Genomic DNA, 22018 nt, shown 5'->3' on the forward strand with positions numbered 1-22018 from the left:
CTCTAACAGTCTTAACATCCCAGAGCATGGAAAAGAAAGAGTGGAGCTCAGAAAAAGGGGAGAGAGGCATCAGTATGTTAAGGAAGAATCAAAAGAACTATCTCACACAATACAATGGCTAAGATAAAAAACAAATGTCTCTGTGAAGAGAACAGTCCGATCGTGCAGATCTGAAATCAAAACCTAAAACTCCATAAAAGAAAAGGGTTGTTTTGTTTCTGAAGTGCAAGTGTTCTTCAGAACCAGAGTGTTTCTCATAACTGCATACCTCATTAAAGGCAATATTGAAATTACCCAACAATTTTAGGAAATCAGACATAAATATTTTGTATTATGCTCATTTTAAAGACCTTCTCTTTAACCATATATCAAAAATTGTAAACAAAAATAATTCAAAGATTTTAAACACGGAAGTCAGTATTATACACTGAGGGAGATTGTCCCAGTGCCATAGCTTAAATGAGGAGGTATATAGTTGCCTTTTTGTTACGAGGCCTTTTAGCATGTGTTTTATTTGTACTATGTGCAAGCAATTGGTTTGATCACTGCAAGTATTTTAGGTGTTTTCTGTGGCTGCAATTTTTGCTTCTGAAGTCTGCTTTTAGTTTCAATTCCATGAGTTAATCTTTTTATTATGAAATATGACTACATAACAGTTTAAACTTTTTGATATGTGATGACTTGCAATATTTAAAAAAAAAAATAAAGTAGTTGTCGTGGTTTTAGCTGGGACAGAGTTAGCTCTTCTTTTTAGCAGCTAGAAGAGCTCCGTGCTTTGGTTTTACTCAGAGGCTCGCTCTGAGAAGAATGCTGATAGCAAGCTGATGTTTGTAGTTGGAAGTGAAACTCCAAGGACTTTTCAGTGTGCCGGAGTGCAGAAGCACGGCGGGATAAGGGGGGAGCATAGTTGGGACAAGGGGGACACGATTCCCCTTGTGATTTGTGGTGGAACTTAAGATTGAGGGCCAAACTGGCCAATTAGTATTCCATATTATGCAGCATCATGCCCCGTATAAAAGTGAGGGGCAGCCGGAGAGAAGGGCTTTTGCGCTTTGGCTCTTTCGCCGCTTTTGCTCTTTTGCGCTTGCTGTGCTTTTGCTCTATTGCCTTTTTTTTTCTCTCTCTCCCAGTACTCCCACTCTCGGAGTACTCTCTCTCTCTCTCTCCCTCTCTATTTCAGGGCCTTGCGTTCGTCCGGGATTGCAGCTTCGGGACGAGACGGGCTTCGGATAAGAGGGGGTGGTGAGCATCTACACTGTGTATTACTCATGTGTATTAAATTGTTCTTATCTCAACCCACAGGTTTCCCGTTTATCCTTTAATTCTCTCCCTCATCCCTGGGGCTGGGCGAGGGTGAGTGACTGTGTAGGGTTTGGTTGCCAGAGCGGCCTAACCCACGAGAGTAGTCTGATTTTCTGGAAGTCCAATTGCTGAATACGCCAAGGATTAATCAGAGCTACACAATGCTTCTTTTATTCAAGTTATTTTACCATACACGTGCTTTATTTTAGAGGACTGTTCTGTTGCTTTTCATCTGTTACTGGTTGGCCTGACTGGATTTCAGTCGACCTCTTCTGACACTGCCCAAGTCTGTTCACATGCCTTAACTTTGTGGGTTAGACAGATGATTCCAAAAGCACACATTACTCAGTAGGTCACTTGTGTCTATAGGAATCCTATGTGTATGTGATAGGGGAGGAAGGGATAGAGGAAAAGCGTGGAGCAGGGCTCTGAAACAGTTGGGGGTTATTACATAGGTTTAGGCAGCCCTTAGTAAACGCAGATCTCCATATAAAGAAGCTTACTGTCTTGAACAGTCTACTTAAAAACTCCACCTTTTTAAGTAGAAGAATAATCTCTATTTGCAGTGAACCCATGCTCAATCCCACTAAAGAATGCACAAGGTGAAAGTCTCAAATTCTGTAAATTACGGTAATACTAAAATACTGAGCCAGTAATACTAAAACAAACATTATTTTGACAATAATTAAGAAACTATTTTGGAATTTGAACTGAAATGATGGCTCCATTTAAGAAATGAAGTTTTCTGAAACTAATCCAGCACAGGAGCACTTTGTTTGCCCCAATATTATAAAAATTTCTTGATGGAACAAATTATATAGTAAACTGCTGTCAGTCAGCTATTAAAAAATGATGTATATATCAAATTCTCTTATCACAAAAGTTGAACTTACTTTCTTGGGTTTATAACATAAGAATTTCTACAAATTAGGCAGAACCATAGATTTGTACATAATTTTTGTATGTCCTTTAGTCTCATGAATTAGTGTTTCCATAGTAGCGACACTGAGGAAGAGGGGAGGGCACAGGCAGGGATTGTCATAATTCCGTGCTGTTGGACTTGCTTCCGAATACAATATTCCTGGATATAAATTTGTTCCTAATCTTCCAGGTTATGAAGACCTTAAAGGTTTAAGTGTGCATAGATGCAATTATAGTTGTAGTCCACAGCCATGTCTTTTTCTCCAGCTGTTCAATGAAGTAAATTTACTAAGAGATCTGAAATATCAATGTGATCTATTTGTTCGTAATCATATGAACATACTCCAAATCTTGTGTTGAGATTTCCCACAAACATAAACTATTGTCTGTGTTAAATTATACACCACAGACCAACAGGAACCACACTCACACAACTACACTTACAGTGTGTCTGTCTTGACTTCTGATTTGGCTGAAAGTATTTCCAAAAAGGAAATACTGTTAAATTTGTCTGAAGGCATTAACTTGTCCTTTGTGTCACTGCACCAATATGCACTCAGGCTTTCACATAATACATGGACCTTTTGCTATAGTGTCATCATGTTTAAGTCATACATTAGGTTATTTGCATGAAAGTGAAAGTCTATCAATTTAACTGTAAATACAAATGTATAAAACTCTTTGATTGGAATTGTTCTGCAAAAGCCACTAACCCAGTTTTCAGGAAACATTTTTTTTTTCAAAATGGCTGCAACAGCCTATCCACTTGATTTATGGCCGTAGTTTCACTGACACATATCATTTGGGAGTTACTATTTTACACCTTTTCTCTTAGGTCTGAGGCAGTAAAAAGTAAAATAACATGGCTTATTGAAGCACTGAAGCAACATCTTTTTTATTGAAGAGAAATGCTGGCAGAATATGTAAGTCAGTCCTTTAAAAAGTGCTGTCTTTGAACTTGGAATTGCAGCTAAGCAGCATTCTTGGATGCTCCAGGATACACTAGATAGAAAATGAATCCTGACAAGAGTTGGATGTTTCAAGCCAGGCAAAACAAGACTGTTCTGTATAAAGGTATTTGATCTGTTTAGTTATGACATTGGCCCTACAGCATTTTTTTAAAAAATATCAATATTGTAATTTAACAGAAATTGCTGGCCTTTTTTTAAAAAATGGGCCCAAACAGCTGAAGAAGTAGTTCTACAGTGTGTATGGTAATATGAGAGCAATCTGTAGGGTAGAGAAGTAACGGAAAACATGACGCTCCAGCCTAACAGAAGAATGGTGCATAGGAAATCTCTGCTGTGTTTATTTTTCTCCTTTCCTTCATCACTCAGCCCTTCATTGCCCCTTCCTCCTTATAGTTAGTTTGCCCATTCTTATTCTCGTCTAGCAGCCTGAAGTATTTATTACTTAATTTTTTTCATATTACAGAATGCTTTGAATGCACTCAGAAAGCATTAAGGAAAAAAAAATAGTCGTAGGCATAGGGGCTATTAAACCTGGAGATATGGCAGGAAGCAGGTCATTATCTGAAAGATGATCTTACACTCATAACATTCTGCGGAAACAAGAATATTAAGGCCAATGGCAGAGACCAGACCAGACTGCATAGCCCTTGAACTGAAAGGCTGTGAAGCAGTGACAACTGCTCTCTCTCACTTAGTGTGGAGTGAGGATCCACAACTAGAACAGTGGAGGCTACAACTTTGTGTCTTGCCTACTTGTCACTGGAAGTCAGTAAACCAAAATTTGTGACACCAGCTGTTCCACTGATTCTACTAGAACACCTCCAGGAGTGAGTTTGGTTGAATTAGGCCACTTAAGTGAGTCAGGAGAGCAAGATTTGAGCCCACAGGCGTCAATGCATCAAAACAATCTCAGTTTTGTTTGGCGATCAGTAGGGCTACGGTAAGGAGTATATTCCCAGCCTTTATACTACTGTACAGCATGATTTGTAAACAACATAAACCCTTTGTTTAAAATCAGTGAAGGGATGGTCTTTGGTCTTTTGCTCTTTAAAAGTAATTTCATTTTTGATGAAGAGCAACATACACGTTTACATGTGGCAGGAGAATAGTGCAACAAACAGGGTGATTTCTCACATCTCTGTTCTGGGGCATAGCAGAGTTTCATTCCTTTCGTAATTTCCTCAAAATCTGACATAGCCAACTTGATGCAAGCACATAAAAACTTTCTTGCTGAAATTTGCCCATACTAAATTAACTCTATTATATAGATATATATATATGTTAGTTTTATTCTTACAGAACCCAAGGGCAGATTTTTAGTGTTTCAGGAAGGATAAAGGGAAGTAAGATATGTTATTAATTTTTGTATTTTCTGAGTTTTGCAAATTTATTCAAACCTTAATGTTATAAGTCTCCAGTCCCCTCTCTCCAGATCTACTTAATGGCAAACTGGCTGTGCGATATCCCTGTGGGAAATCATAAATGTCCGTTGCCTGTCTGGAACTGAGCAGATGATTGTATCAATGCCTGTGTAGGTTACTATGGATGTTTATCTAATCTATTTTGGAAGCATATGACATTGTTTTAAAGATATATTTATAATACAGTCATTTGTCTTCCCGAAAAACGAGAGCAGCTGAGCTGGAAGCACAATGCTTAATTTATGTGTAACCATTGTTAAACATGGCTGTTACTGAAATGTACTGTATATCAACAATATGAAATTTAATCTAGATAATTTGCAAAGGAGGCATTTGGGAAATCCTTCACAGAAATTATATGGCCACATCTATATCAGACACATTTTTCGTATGCTGCTTTGAAAGTCAAAGTTAATCCTTCCCTTGCTGCTGCACTTTTATTCTCTTTGGTTTATTTGCTCCTCCTAGACACTAAGAATTTTCTTCTACTCTTATATTGCTTAATCCTTCAAGAATATTCAATATTCTTCTTCAGGATTTTCATGTAACTTACCCAATTTTCTGTTATTTCCTGTCCCATTTCCCATTATTCAAATTACTTTGTCTCTTGGGTAGTCCGCAAAATAACCCTACGAAATTAGCCTACAGAGACAAGACTCAAGGAGGATCTCATGAATGTATATAAGTATCAGAAGGAAGGGTGTAAAGACAGTGGAGCCAGACTCTTTTCAGTGGTGCCCAGTGACAGGATTGGAGGCAATGAAAACTGAAACACAGTAGGTTCTGTCTGAACATCCAGAAACACTCCTTTTAATGTGAGGGAGACCAAGCACTACCATAGGTTGCCCAGAGAGACTGTGGAGTCTCCATCCTTGGAGATATTTAAAATGCATCTGGACATGGTCCTGGGCAATCAGCTCTATGTGGTCTCACTTGAACATTGGGGTTAGACATGATGACAAGATGACCTCCATAGGTCCCTCCCAACCTCAACCATTTTGTGATTCTCTGAAAAAATAAAAGTGTTTGGAACTAATTTTAAATGTGGTGGGTGTTTTTTTTAGCTCATAGCTACATTTTCCTCTTCTAGTTCTTAGACTTTCATGGTGTATAACAGACATGCATTCTTACAACCAGCATGCAGCTGGACTGTTTGAGCAAAATATCTGTCCTAGCTATGGTTTTATCTTTGCAAAATGATGTTTTGTTTCTTAGTATATCTGAGAATGCACAGATTTCCTTCTTGAATGTATTGTCCTCTTGTATTCTTCAGCATACGTGAAGGAAATGATCCATTAGATGTTCCGTTTCTGGGTGAGTATTTGATGATTAAAGTACTAAATAATCTGTGTTTGCTGCAGATGGAAACAGAGCGAGATCTATATTCAGCCTGTGCTGATTTTTATAGTTCTTCTACCGGAAAACTGAGATCTAGGGTTTAACTTATATTTAAAATAGATTTCCAGACCTGTAGTGTTCTGGTTGCTTCTTATTCTATGGGGGAATGAAGAAAAAAGAGATCTTCAAAGTGTAAATGAAGTGTCATATACCTGAAAATCAAACACTATGTCTAAAATGAGAGCATCATTCTAAGATTGGCTGAAGATTGATAGGAGGAACCTAACTGATTTTTTAGCTCTTCTGATCTAGGTGCTCATGGGCAGTCATCTCTGTCCTACACCTCTAGCTTCCTCTTTCTTACCTACACACCATCTAAATGCGCCCTGAAACTGTTCTCCAGAAATGTTGAATGTTGTTCCATCTTTGCATTAGGGGTCAGGTAGGTCTACTGTCAGCACACCAAGCACACAGTACAGAGAGAGCCACATAGAGCCTTTACACACTCTCAATTATTGCATAGCACCCAGTAAATATCCTGCAGGCTCATTACTATACAATTAGACTCAACATTGCATAAAACTTGATTTGATTTCTTTCCAGCATTCCTCCATGTTTAGGAAAAGGAAAGTAACCTTCTGTATTACCAGGTTAATGATACTATTTGAGGAAGTGATTTGAAATGTTCATAATTTTGAACTTCACCAAATTACTGTCCCAGTAAGGCACTAGTTATAGTACCATCTGCTGCACCACATTGCATTAATGTGCTTAGAACTAAATCCTCCTTGCCTTAGCCTCACAAGTAATCTCATTGACATCAATTTGTTCCTAAGTCTTCTAATAACTACAGGGAGTTGTAGTACTTTGCAGGATCACCTTCAGGGATCACAAGACACACAATGGCACTCTCTGCAGATAACTTACTCTGTTAAATAACACAGAACTACAGTTTGACCTCTGCTTCATGCCTGGTGATATTTGTGTTTGAGGGCTCAGACATTCTGTATGAATTTGTTAATTTTTTCACTTAGACTTCAATGGAGCCTTCAATGACCCTCTGAAAGAGTTGAATAATGTAGCAAAAAGGGGCAGATAAACTAAACACTTGAACAGAAAATCAGCTCTAATTGTTGCTTAGTATTCCCTGTCTATGCCTAAAGTGAATGCTGTGGCTAGTGTAGTTTCTTTCTGCCCCAAAAGTGGCTGGATTTTGGATTTTCCTGTACAAGTATCTTTTCATAAATTGTTTTAAAGACTTGCAGCATCACCATTCTGTAAAACTTACAAAAATTATCAGCAGGATGTGAGAGTTCAGAAAGCATTAAAAGGAAGTTACTCATTTCTCTTGAGAATTGTCAAAATATTTTCTTTAGAGCAGTATTTTAAGGTCACTTTCTTATTCTTAACTAGCAGTAATTTAAAGGGATTAGCTTTTGGTGGTAGGGGAGGGGAGGTCAGCAAATCCTGGGCTTCTTTAGTCCTTTTCTATCTCAGTTAATTACAGACAGAAAGGGGCAGAAGAAGATTCGCTTCCTCCAAAGTCAAAGCATGGTTCCACAGTGGCCACCTCATGACAATCCAGCAGGAGATAAGTGTTCCAGAGCCTGAACTTTATTGTATTGAGAGCATGTAAAACATTTATTTGCCAATTTTGTCTTGCCCTATTTCCCAGCTTTGTTCTGTCTCCCTCTGCTGTTCCCATTTTAGTTGGTAATCTTTTGCTCTTTGTCTCTGTGTGTGTATTAAGAAAAATAGACGAGAGGAGTGTTGCTGGTTTAACATGCACATAAAATACAGGCTTCAGACCAGACAGAAAAGATAGTTCAGGCTTTTTCTATGTTCTGAGTTTTAGGGCTTGCAGGAAGCTGGTGCTTGAGAGAAAAGCGTTTATTTATGCAAATACATATATTTAATGTGAGCCAGTGTTGTAGATATAATGTTGCTAATAAGTATAGCTCAGCTTTTCCTGTAAGGTGGAAGCAGCAGGAAGAAGGAAAGTTGTTAGCAAAAAGAGTGGAAGCTCCTTCTCTCCACACTCCCCCTCCTCTCGAATGAGTTTTGTTTGCTTGAATATAGTCTGTATTCTGTGATTTCAGAAGACACAGTCTAGAAGCATTTTGCCATAAAGAATATGTTTTAAGAGGGCTTCAGGGGCTCCTGGCATTTGTTAGGCTGCTGTGGAAAGTTCTTCAATAAATAAGCAGAACAGTAAAGTTACTATAAACAAAATGTTCCTAAAGCAACTCCCTCTAGTCACCTCCTAATTTCCAAATAAGCACGCCTTTCGTTGCCACTCAGTGTGCAGGAATTCATGCACAGTCGTGTGTGCGGATGCAGATGAACAGCAGTGACATTGCACCTCGCAGCCACGCTGGTGATACCTTGGTGGGAGTTACTCATGTGGAACAGTGGTCTATGTAATCTCCCCATCCCTGCCCATAGGCTGGGAAAGGAAGAAGGCCAGAAGGAAGGGAAGAGATTTACAAATGCCGTGATGTGTCCATGTTTTTGCTGTCACTTTAAGCGACTGCATTTTCTTAATGTGGTACTGGCATTAATAGCTGAACAAGCGGCAAGAAATAGTGGAAAAGGCTCTTAACTCATATTCACTTGTGCTGTAAAATAATCATCTCTTCTTATTGCCTTGATAAAATAAGCAGTCAGATTTATGTTTTGATCATTGACCAATTTAACTTGAATAGTCCATGAATTTATTGGAGCTGTCTGTCTTCAGTTTTATTTTGCATAATTTTACTAACTTCGTAATAGATCTGGGTGATGTTTATGGAAACATCATTATATCTCTGTTCAATAACTTATTCTTTTCACCTGGCTAAAGTATCTCCATAGATATCTACTCCTGATTAATCTTCAGTTCTTACAGCTGTTTTTACATGCCCTAATTATGACTGTGCCAGAATTGAGCTTGGAGATCTACCTGCAACATTGCCCTAACTTTCTCAACTTTCATCACCAATTCTTTGTTCTATTTTTGCTAGTCTACTGTGAGCTGGATGAACAGTTGCATCATTTTTTCTATTCAACCAGATTTCCTTTTTCAAGCCTTCTCACTACCAATTTCTCCCTAACACTCTTTTTGTATGCTGAAGAAATTTCATGTTTGAGTAAACTCCTGAAATGTAAGCAGAAGTCTATCAGAGGAATACGATGGACATGGTTCTTCTGATGTACTGTCTCAGAGAAAATTTCATCTCAGTAAGAAGTTCTTTAGAACCTTTTCCTTTTCCTTTTGAGTTTTGCTGAAAATAAACAAAATATTCAGGAGAAATTTTCTTTCTTCTTAAAATTCTGAAACACTTATGTATGAACTTCTCTCTGGTGTCAAAGCTGATCTGTTTAAACAATTGATGTATCTGTTTCTTTTCTTTCCTTTCTTTTCAGAATTTTGGTGGATCCTCTGTAACTTCCTTTAAAATCAGATTACTGATGGGAATTCCAATAATCTCAAAATCTATGTATCTACCTGAACAACTTTCATCCTTTACTGTCTCCCTTATTTTTATTTTGCAGACAGTGAACAGTCTTCTATTTGGCAGGGTTTTGTTTTTTTTTTTTTTTGCAATGGTGTTTCTTCTATGCTGAGATCCTCTTTTAAGTGAAAAAAGAGACACTTCAACATTTTATAGCATCCAGAGTAACAAACATTCATTCTTAATTGTATAATGTGTGTCTTTGGAAGAAATCATTCCTGGCAATTGCAATGAACTTTTCAGAGCATGAACATATGCACGAGTGAAGTCTTCCTCATTATTGAAAGCATTTTTAAGGACACAACATACTGTCTATGAATTATAATGGGCACATGCTCTGTTCTACAGAATAATAAATAGATTTCAAAATGAAAACGGGAATAGGTTATGATGAAGAAAGCTGAAATAGTAAAATCTTGTGGGTTGTGCTTCAGACTATGATTTGCTGGGGTTTTTTTTTGGGAAACCACTTGCTTTCTCTGTTTGTAGGTGCAAAATCAAAATTTTTCCTGAAGTAGTTCTGTAAAATAAATTTTTTTTAAAAAAAAAGCTTTTATGTGATCAAATGGACAGATACAAGTGGTACTCTGCAGAAGTAAAATTATCAAATTTGCAGAGAAAGTATTTCTCAGGGCTGTTTCAGGTTTTCAAAGATCTTTGTATTAGAAGATGAGTAACATTATGGAACTGATTTTTCTGAGTTTTCAGCAGTGAATTTGATTGTAGCTGTTTTCTTTATAAGGTTGGCAGATATCATGTTCTTGTTTTTTCCTCAGAGTTCTTCCTGTGAGATTTCTAGCTTAGTGTTAGGCGAGATGGCTTAAAAGCAATTATTTTACAAATGAAATGTCTTTAATAATAATTTAATCTATCTTTCTTCTACCGGTGAACAACATTTCTAGGTCAGTAGCACCCTCACTGTGCTGAATTTCAGTTTCTAGCACTTCGGACATAAGACTGGCTGTAAGTCATTTCCTGGGGCATAACTTGTTAATAGCCTTAGCAAGTAGCTTATATCATTAAAACTTTTGTGAAATTACATGAAAGTACTGAACAGAGCTCTACATTCTTTGTTCTGTGTAATCTCTTTTAAGTTTTTCTAAGCTGCCAGCCATTGCACTATCTAATATATCAGTCAGAAAGAAAAATAAGTTCAAAATGAACTTCCAGTATTGCTGACCCACTTGCTTCTTTTTCTGTTACAGTGCTCATCTGTTATGGACAGATGCTCAGGCAGGTTTCAAGAGGCTTACTGGACTGTCTCTCCACAATAGGTAAGCTAAGATACCAACACACCTGCTTTTACCTGTGCTTGAATCAAGTAGGTTTTCAGAAGTATAATGCAATAATCCGCACCCAAGCTGTCTTTGGACTTGGGCCTACCTTTACCATAATGTTTGTCACCATACAGGAGATCCTGAGATGAATCAAAGAAATGTCAGCAGATTTCCATAGGATATTTTTTTTTTTACTCATCACATCTCCCAAAATTATTGCTCTTTTAGAGAAAGAGCAGCCCAGCCCCAGTCAGGGTTCACACTTCCTGGCCAAGACTATGAACTTAGAATTTGACTAACTGCATCAAAATCACCCAAGAAAAGCCACTGAGATCTCAACTGAGTGACAAAGTTAAAATAAGGAATAGCTGAGAGAAGACGACCTCCAGGGAATGTAGCACAGGAATTTTTCACAGAATTATTCATGTGATAGTTCTGTCTGAGACGCAGCTCAGTTATCAAATTCAGTTGAATATTTCATGGGTTTGTGTTGATGTGTTTTATGGACTTACATTTTATGGAGCATTTCATTCAAAGATTCAATGACTTTTGTCAACGCCCACAACACTCCCAGTATTGGTGAGTGCATTGCACTGACGTGTCTTTGTGTTAAAATCTCAATTAAAAATCCAGCCCCGTTTTTTAATACCACAACTGAATGAATACTAATAACTTGCACAAATGCCTATATAAAACTCACCACAGTTTTGGCAGCTGAATAATAATTGAAAGCAGACATGATGAAAGAATAACTTTTGAGAGCATAGTAAGATTATTTTGCAGAGAAACACATCACACTAAAAGCCATGGGATCTGAGAAATTAAATCATGATTTCTTGCAGGATTAAGAGCAGTTTGCATGGGATAGAAGTAAGTTCAACACAGCTTTTGATCAAGTAGGATGAATAAGTGCTTCTAACATATAATTATTGATGAGGAATTGATGAGTTTAAAGCAAGTGCTATGTTTTCTGTTGAAACTGAAAGTGAGAAGAAATATATCTAATATATCTAGTGCTCCTTACAGGATAGTACCCTGACTGTGATCAGTAGTGTTTTACTTACGGAGAGCACAAGAACTACATATGCATAAAAACGATCCTTCTTCAGTATGTCTTGATCCCGATTTGCTCCAATATCTGCTGTCAGTCAAAGATTTCAGGAATTCCTTTAACTGGAACCATCTGAAATTTATCTTTGTACTGTCGCACACTGATTGATATTCCAGCTCTAAGACAAGCTTTTAAACTATTGGCATATATCTGTGCATGACTGAAAAGTATGACACAATGGAGTCATCTTGTCATTAAGGAGTAACACCAATTCTCAGGAGACCTGGTTCCGCTGTGGACTTGTCAGGTCAAGATTACACAACTCAACATTTCTGTGCCTTTTATCCTTAGTATAATGAGTTTAAAGCTACCTTTGATATTTATCTTGCTTATTTTGGGATGTACCACGCTTAAGAATGTGATTTTCCTTAGAGGCTATAATACTACTGTCACAGAAACAAAAAGTAGTTGAAAATCCAATTATGATACAGTACTAGATTTTCTAGCCTTTCTCTCCCTCTAGGTTTTTAAAGTGTGGGATGTACAGACCTTTTCACTCCTGCAGGTCTTCTATGATAATCAAGGGAGTCCTGGAGATATGGAGGCCTTTGCCATGGTATTTCACAACAATCACAGCACACTTATCACTAGTATGTTACTGCAGTTGATGTGTGAGAGTATCTTCCTTCTCCTAGAATGCTATTTCCTTTACGATTACACAAAATTGAAGTTGAATACAGGAATAAGGTATATGAGGTGTACAGAATACTGAGAGGTAAGGGTATTTGCCCATTATATATGGTGGTAATTTCAGTATAAAAATATGCATGAAAATATGCAGCATGGCAATTAACAGCAGGAACCAGAGGAAATGAGAAAGGCTTCTCTGAAGGTAAAGTGAGCCTTTCTTAGAAAAATCTTAAGCCTTTCTTAAACTACAGACATTGTTCTGTCACCTTGTAATTTCTTGAAAGCTACTAAGCTGCTGATCTTCCCCTAACTATTCCTCTAGCGCCTTTCTCTCATTGGGAGATCAAAGCAGCAAAGTATAGTCTCTGTGGAGCCTTCACCAGTATATTCAAACTCCTTATTTAACTCAGTAGCTACAGAAAGCTCCACAATCTGTGGTGTCAACAGACACATTGTCTGATTGATCAGGAATGAAATAATGTGAGAAGTCATCTCAAGGTCTCTGGGCTCTGTTTCCTGCCTCTGTAGCATGGAACCTGGAACCTCCAAGGGACCAGAGCTTCACCAGTGTTACTAAGGATGTTAGTCTTCTGTATCTAAGGCAGAGACTCCGGAAACCAGCAGAGTTTGTCTGCCCTAGAGACATGGTCACTGAAAAAAAACAGCTTTGAACCTGTTCTGAGGCTGTTGAAGCCTGAGACATACCAGGCGAATAAGGTCATTGTCTTTAGAGAAAGCTTTTTCTGTCGTTGGGTTAGGAACAAGGCTCAAACCTTGCAAAGCTTGTCAAATCTGAGATGAATGTGAAACATTTTGTTTTCAGTGACCTGGTATTTTCTGCTGAATCTTTATGCTAATAAGCCTCCTTTAGAAGCCTAAATATATATATTGGACTGGAGTCCACAAAGTGTTATGTGTATTTAGGCATTTGGTAAGTACTGCAAAGCTTAAGAAACTTCAGCTTCCAGGTCTTATTTTAAAAATCCCCAGGATATTAACCAGTCTAGTTTTTAAAGATTTTTAATCACTGTAGGATAGGGACACAATCTTCAGTTCAAATTTAAGTTAGTGAGATTTTCAAGGCTTAGTAATGTAGAGATTTTACATGGATGAATCCTTGACAAAATGAGGTAACTTTGCCCCTATAAACATCGATTGGAGCAGTGCCGAAATATCTGTAAAAATCTGGTCCTGGACTCTACTAATGATTCCATTAAAAATCTAAGTTAATGTCTCCTTGTCCCTGAAAAGGGCAAGAGACTGAGGCTCTATGTGTGTGAATTAATTCTCATTGTTATGTACCTGACCTTACAGAGGAGATTTTCTGTTATTAGTTCACTAACATCTATAAATCACGGCTCACCTTCATGCTTCATTTGAATATTGCCACAGCTTTCCTTTAGTGCCTTTTTCCAAGCTGCTGGCCTCTATGCTTGGACTTATGCCAAGTATTAGGCAATTTTGTCCTTTGCTGCGAACTCACTGCTGACTGCTGCTCCTCTGCTGGCAGAACCATAATAATACTGGAACCGAAATGCTGCATGTGTAGTCTGGCTTGTGAACCTGCATTGTAAAAACCTCATCCTTTCTTTTGTCTTGTCTTCCCCATCTGCCTCTCTGTCTTTGCAACCTTCTGATCCGAGAGTGCTGGAAGGTGTCTGGGAAACACCATTCAGACCTCCAGTGTTATATAAAGGAAGGTACCAGAAAGACATAGTCATTGCCTGCAGATAGAATTGCTTTATCTCTAAGAAAGCGGACACCAGAATTTATTTCAGTGATATTCCATTCCATGCCAACCCACTCTGGAACTAGGGGGTTTATGACTTCTAATGATTTGGAGTCAGGGTATCAATCCCATCAAGAGGGAGCAGGTGGTTGAGGCAGAGAAATACTTAGATATTGTTTAACTGGTGCTTTGTGGGGAGCCTGTGTGAATGTTTTCTGCTTTAGAGAATAGATATTCTCAAAAAAACAGACAAGATTCCTTATCCTCTTTAGAAGAACTTAAATAAACCCTATGGTTTACATAAAATATTTTTATATTCAGGGAAAGTAACTGAGACTATACATAGAATGTATATATTCTCACTCCTCTTCCCCTGTGCAGGTTCAGCTGTCATTGATTCTTATCTCCTAACTCATATGATACAAGATACCAGACAGACATCACAGACACACGAGAAAAGCACGAATGTTCTGATTTACAACAGGGATTTTCGCCAAGTTCTCACTATCTGCTCTGTCAATACTGAAGGTAAGTGTAAGCTGTCACCATTTAAACTGAAAAAGTCTCAGCTTTTTTTTTATTATGAATAAGTTACTGGGCAATTAGATAAGCAATTAAACTATTTGGGTTCAGCAGCATTACTTTTGTCAGAAAACTACTTCTCTGACCTGCACTAACATAATTGCACTGCAAGCACCAGGCAGATTAAACAAAGCTTCAGAGGTACTGGACTTCATTGTAATTTTATTTCCTTTGGCTGTATTTTGGTACACTTCACCTGTTCCTGCAACGGATTCTTGCAAGTATAGCAATAGTAATGAAAGTCCATTGGCTCTTTAGTAGCTACAAAGGAAGATTTTAACTGCTATGATGTCAAACTGTGCATCCAATCAATAATTCATGCAAGCACAATTACGCAAGCAATGCAATGTAAATGTATCACTTGACAAGCAGGTTGGTGAGGAGTTGAATCTCCTCCAAGTCTTTTTGAGTCGAACACATTAATATTGTTTCAAATAGTTGCTAAACTACTTTTGTTGTACAAATATTTCAGTGATAATGAGAAATACAGGTTGTTACTAGCTTTTAAAGACAGTCTAAATATAGTAGTTAGCAAGATAAACTTGAGTAGCACTCCAAAACCAGTTAATCCTTTGCAGAAATCTACTATAGCTCTCAATTTTTAGTCCTTCCCCCAAGGTATTTCTTGTTTGATGTACTTAAAATCATAAGATTTACTAAAATCTTAATCATTGCTTCATTCTGGAGTTCAAGAGATCCATGAAAACAGTAGAAAACCTAAGGAGCTGATTTCAGTAACGCTTCCCAAAATGGACAGAAATATCAAAGTTAAAGCAGAAACTAGATACTGAGGTGAATTTGTTATAGTCAGAAAAATTATCAAGGTAACTCCCGGTGGCCTCTAGGCACAATGGAGAGGAATGGGGAGGAATGAGGCCATGGCTGATCTGCAGCTTGTTCTTCTCACACAACTGGAACAACCACCATTTTTCCTGCTATGGTAGATATGAACTGGAGACTAGCAATGTTAATAAAATAAGCAGCTACATCTGAAGAGGCAACTTAATTTAAGGGGGTACTTAAATTGAGCAAAATCAAAAGCTCTGAACTCCACAGATGGACAGCTTCTAATACAACAGCAAGTAATTTAAAGTGAGCTGGAATATCTCCGGCTGGTGCTTCAGTTTGCAGTGTAGGTACTACCTGTAATAGTTTTTGTAGCTTGGCACAGAAAACAAGCTTTTGACACACACACTTGCTGATAATTTTCTTATGACTAGAGAAATCTTTTCATTTCTCTTTCATCGCCAGTTATTTTAGTAGGGTAATTCAGTTCAAACATATCTATATGTCACATTGGTGCTTCCTGAAGCAGTGTTGTTTCCACGAAGGAATCCAGTTGTGTCTCTGTCACTGACACCTGAGACCTTACAAACACATGATTTTTTTCCAGATATTCAGCTGCTGTCTAACACTAGTTCTCTGAGGAACGATATAGAGGTGAGAAACGCTTCAAAGTTCCACATTGTTTACAGAAGGTTAGAAAGTAAAACATTTACTGTGCCCTCAAGGATTTTATGTTTTAGCAAGAGGATAAGAACCAAATAAGTATTCCAAACTTTTCAGTACACTGAAGGTCTAAAATAAATCACGTAAGAAAGTGATTGTTTCTAAGGGCTATATTTTCCTAATAATCCATTGCTTGGTTGTTGCCATGATTAAGTAGCTGCTCTGAACATACGCTTCACATTCCTGTACAAAAGAGTAAGTTGAGGTTCTTGTATAAAGTCTTCTAGAAATGAAATGCCTGCAAAGGGTGATGGACAAGCAGGAGCTAAAGTAGCAATTTATGTGTGCCCTCCCTTCCCTCCTCCTCCCTGCCTCAAATTCCTTTGCTAGCTAGTCCCGACATTGCAAGTAGGAGAAGTGATCAAGAGAGAAGGTAATTTGGGGAAGAGATGATGTAATTAAGAGTGGTGTTTTAACATAACTCAGCACTGCCACTGAAGGAAACTCTCACTATGTAAGTCACTCTGTCACTGACTAGACGCTGCTACTGAGCTGCAGAAACATCCTTATTTTGGAAGTTTCGTGTCTGGGAGGACATCTGGATATAATGCTGCTTCAGATAAAATGGCAGATGTTCTACATTATCAGTATCCATATCATTGTCTATACCTAGAAGACTAGAAGTCACATTCAACAAGGAGAAATCTGAAGTGATTTCAGAGGTTTTGAAGTAAATATTGTTCACAGAAAGTGACAAAAAGTGAGCATAGGATGGTTTCAAGTATTCTCATGTGAATTAAGCTGCTACATCAGAAAGTGAACAATGACAACATGACTGTTTAGACTGAGTGGAGCAGCACAACAATATTTCTGTGTTGGTGATGGAATACATGCCTTTTAAGACCATACAAAGTCAATATTTAACTATCCTACCCAATAGTTAAACAGCATCCTTCACGTGTACAATTGGCATGTTTGTGAGAAAGTGAGCTGAATTTTTCTGTACCATGGGAAATAACCAAAACTTGACTGCAGTTCTGACTCTGTCTCTTCCTTTGCTTTTGCCTCCCCATATATGAGGGAGCCAATTCATGTGGATGCATGGAAGACAGGAAAGTCAATGCTTTGTAAGTAGAGTATTTTACCCAGGGACTGGTTTGAATGCCAGGAACAAGGTACTCTTCTAACATTAACTTGGCTATTTACTAATACTAATTCTCAAGAAAATACTTGGCTGAATGAAATGTTCATCATACCATCAGGTTCCTGGTTTTCCTGGCACAGGCACATTCTGTACGTACTCTTCACTGACATTAATCCATCATAACTGATTAACTGAACTCTGTCTAAAACTTTTAGGTGACATGCATTCTGGGAAATGAAATTTTATTTTTTTTAGATTACAAATAAAGTCTGCAATTTTTTCTGGGAACAATACGGGACCTATCAGACATATTCTGTACAAACATCTTTATTTTCAGGTGTAAAACTAACGAAGACAGCCAAGCTTCAGTTCTTCAAGCATCTGGATGCAATGACATGTTATTCCTTGTACATAGCGCTTTCTTTTCCAGGTAACTGTGTGCATTTTATCTTCCCTCAAGACAGGCATACTCATTTGGAATTTCGTTGTAGCAAACTGATGTAATGTTTGTCTAAGATAGATGATTTGAGATTTTCTTTGCATTTAATCAATTCAAGATCTAACAGTTAATTAACTTTCTCATCCTTAAACTCGTGTAATGCTTATCAATCCATATTATATGATCTGTTTTTACCACTCCACCAGGCTATCCTTTAGTTCTCTACATGACCTCATATGTCTCAATTCTGTTGACGAATTCAACAGAAGTACGATTTTGTCAGGTCTGAGTTTTCCTGTGTACTGTACCTTTGATTCTTATCTCTGTGAGATAACTCTGTCTGGCAGCATGCTTTTTCTGTATTTTAAACCTGAAACGGTCCTCACAGTATTAGATACTCTCAGCAAAGAGAGAGGCAAGGTCATTGAAGTGTGCAGCCTCAAGTTTCATCTTAAAACAAACTCGAAGCTAGTGTAGGTTGGTAGTGTTGAATGAAGAACAAAATTTTAGTCAAACATGCTCATTTTGAGAGAAAGGCATTGCACATATACATAACTTCAGAACTGCATGTCTTCCAATGGATATGCAAAAGCAATGGTAGCCAAAAGGACTTAGTATGGTTTAAACACTTATATGGCTTTAAGGTCTTAAGCAGTTAGGCAGCTTTTTTGCTCTCCTGAGTCATGGGGATGGTTTGTGGTCTTATGTTGCTTTAAAACCTTCAAGTAGCTTTTGCATTTACTACACCTCTAAACGAGCCAGTGCCACTTAATTGAACATAAATTTGCTTTGTGACATTATACCTTAATTATTAATTTAATAAATCCTAGCTAAATTAAAATGTGGTGATTGCAATTCACAAATAGAATTTTTTATAAATCAAGAAAAGTTCTGATTATGGTTAAGAAGGAGAATCCTATGGTGTCTTTGAATCATATAGGCTTAGAATGTTTTGTACGTACTGGGAAGGTACCTGCATGAATTTGACTGTGATCATATGTACACACACAATGTTCAAGAGCGGTAGTAAGTTTGTAAAATTGAACACTAAAAAATCACAAAGTCATGGCCACCTGTCCGAATTTCAGTGGGCTACCCCAACTGCATATTTTCTGTATGTGTTTTACACTATCCCAGTTATTCAGATACTCTTGTCAAAAACAGAGCAGCTGTGACATTGGTGTAAGTTATGTGGCCAGAAACTCTCACTAGCACAGTCAGAGCTTTTCTTGACTCGGAAACACAAACATTGAATATCGCCTCCATAATTTTTCCTGTGTTTCTTCCACAGAATCCCACTTCTGATCATTATCTTAACAGATTGAAATTCTATAATTAATTGAAAACTATTTGCAGAGCAAACTGCTGCGTAAAATGAAAGGGAACAAACCCTTAGTCTAATCAGTCTAATCAATTCAGCCACTATTTTATTATGCTTGATTACACTGGATGATGATTTCCAGATAGCAAACAGTATCTTCAAGAATGTCAGTGATCTCCAGTAATTTCTTTCCCACAGGAAAACTAGTTCCCCGTCCTCTACTACTGCTACTCCTAGGAGCGATATCAGTGCTATTCCAGAGAACAAGAGCAGTTCTTTGAACCTACACAAGGTAGGTATAGTGGCTTCATGGATTTGGCAGCATTCAAAACAAATTTCTGTTATCATTTTCATTTTGGTTTTAAAATCCTGTAAATTACTAAAATCCCTCCATAAAGTCATGCACAAAACTAAATATCAAGAATTACAGAGAAATGAACTTTGTTCACTTGAGCTGAATGAGGTGGGGAATTAAGAATACATTCTGTCAGGCAGCTTGCTGTGTGATACGTGGAATAGCTGACTATCAGTGTTTGCCAGATACTTATCACTAGCAATTCTGACTTTCAAAAGGGGGTATAGAAGAACTCAAAAGGGAGGTCAAATAGATAGATCATAAAGTACTTGAATAAAAGCGGAACCACATCTACACTGCAGCCACACTTGCTTGGATATATTGCTTTCAAATGACAGTGTGAGAAGTTTTTTTTAATTTACCATCAAGATGTCAGTGTCTTAATCTGGGTATTTTTGCTAAGGATAGTATTATGATTTTTGTCATGCTTTTTGTCCTTTTATGCCAGAAGAACATGTCAATACCTGCAGAGCAAAAAATAGCAAGTAGGCAAAAAGAGGAAAATCCTGCTACCTCTCAGATTCTTTCCAGCATATTGTTTCGGTAGAGCATGGCATTTTCACAGGTTCTTGAGCAGACACAGGCCTGTCATCTGCAAACTAAAGAATACAATATCTGGTTTATGTAATCATTAGAATAACAAAATAGACCACCATTTGCAGCAATTATATAGATCCTCAAAAGCCCAACACATCAAGCTTTACAGATCAATAGGTAGGATGAGACTGAAGTGGCTTTTCCTCTTCTAAGATACCTCAAACACCTGTGGCTGCATAGTTTTTCCTGCCTTATTTGTCTTGGCAATTTTTGAGGCCAGTATACTGATTACTGTCAGCCCTGGGGATCTTCAGAAGCTTATGTAGTGAGGCACAAATGAAGGACTGTGACAATTCTCATACTGAAGATGCAGCTGTGAGTAAATGTGTACTTCTGTTTACGTACTTTGTTGATCTTGGCTCAAGGCAGTAACAAGACTATATGCATGTTCTGAATTAAACTCCCTAAGAAAGAGATCTAGGTTACGTTCACATGACTGTAAGTGATCAACATTGCCTGTCCTAAGAAATAAATTCCATTCAGTCAAATTTGCATTTAACATGGTCCTAAATGCCAATTAATTTCTTTTTTGATTTGTTCATCTGTGATTTTGATTCTCTTCAGATGAAATGTTTCTTGTTCTCACTCAGTGCTGTCTCAGATTGAATGGAAATTGAGGGAATATTTGCATCCTTAAAAAAAAAACCCATAAGTTCTTACAATGATTTCAACGAGTGAACTGTTCTGTAGATACACCCAAGTTCCATTTTCTAATTCTGTTATGGTTTATTCCTTGCTTTTAGGAAAATGTAAGAAATGATGAAATTAATACTCAAATAACAACAGGTATGGAAAGATGTTTTTCATTCTCTTTGTTGTTGATCCATAAGTTCTGTCTAGATTAGCATAGAAACTGAGTTTGTCAGTTTGTCTGGCAAACTGTTTAGAATACTTGAGATATCATTGGCATGTGGATGACATACCTAAACGTCTTTTGCTCACCCCTGATTTGCAGTTATTTCCCAAAAGCCAGGCCAGGATAAAGAATATGCAAGAGCTTAATGGCTGATTTTTCTAAATAGGCATGAGGCTAAAAACTTTGCAGAATTGGGGAATGTCAACTATAGACACTTTTCTTCCACATAAATATGTCAGCAATGAATTATTGAAATGGTATAGCAAGAGCCAAATTGAGTCAAATATGAGTGAATGGCCTCACAGAGAAAATCTTCACAAGCAGATGGAATTTTAGAAGAAAAAATCTTCCCTATAGTATATATCCTTAAAACAACAGAAACAATAGAGAGCTAAGTGCTTAAGAGTTAAAGCTGTGCAAGCAGAGTTGATGAATTTGCAAGAAAAAAATCCTCTACATTCTTCTGAATCCTTTAGACATCCTCTGCTGGGAAGCAGACTTTCCCAATAAGAAGAAATTTGATCATCTGAAATGTGGACTTAAGTTGAATTTATTTGGCAAAGAAAACATGCCCTGAAACTAGAATATTCCTAGGCCTTGTAGCTGCTCAGTGAAATGGACACTCACGTCAGGTCCTGCATCCACTGAATGTCTATTTCACTGAGGACCTTCATGGGACTCCCCAGCATCTCTAGCTCTGGGGAAGTCACAGCAGGAACCCAAAAAAAAGGTTCTCTGTAACCACCACCTTGCATTTAGCAAAAGTTTTGAATTTGAGAAGTATAGAAATCTGTGATTCCAATATTAAGTATCATTTAGTAATTAAACTTCATTTCATTGCTGAATTATTAGTAATCTCTAGAAGCCTCATGCAGAGGCTGCAGAACTGACTCTCAGTTGTCCTGATGACAACTGTCTTGCATTCCTCCTCCACTCTCACTAGTGCTTGCATTTTCTGTGAAATCTGTTGCTACACTCTAAGCAAGGTTCCCCTGCATCATGGAGCATTAGTCCTGGCTGGTTTAGATAAGATGATGAAGATTGTTCTAATTTCTTTTCAGTTGTCTTTATCCATATCTGT

The 22018-nt window shown here is 37.6% G+C and overlaps 1 protein-coding gene across 1 annotated transcript in view; it reads left to right on the forward strand.

Moving 5' to 3' along the window:
- The window catches only part of WDR64 (WD repeat domain 64), a 62504-nt gene that overhangs the window by 32607 nt on the left and 7879 nt on the right, over positions 1-22018 (forward strand). The window contains 7 exon segments of the mRNA XM_086626109.1: positions 12299-12425; positions 14576-14722; positions 15464-15510; positions 16040-16254; positions 17707-17799; positions 19328-19421; positions 19933-20027. Of these exon segments, the coding sequence (XP_086482235.1) occupies positions 12299-12425; positions 14576-14722; positions 15464-15510; positions 16040-16254; positions 17707-17799; positions 19328-19421; positions 19933-20027 (818 nt within the window).

This window comes from Tauraco erythrolophus, chromosome 2 (assembly GCF_009769465.1).
Source record: "Tauraco erythrolophus isolate bTauEry1 chromosome 2, bTauEry1.pri, whole genome shotgun sequence".
In the NCBI taxonomy this organism is placed as follows: Eukaryota; Metazoa; Chordata; class Aves; order Musophagiformes; family Musophagidae; genus Tauraco; species Tauraco erythrolophus.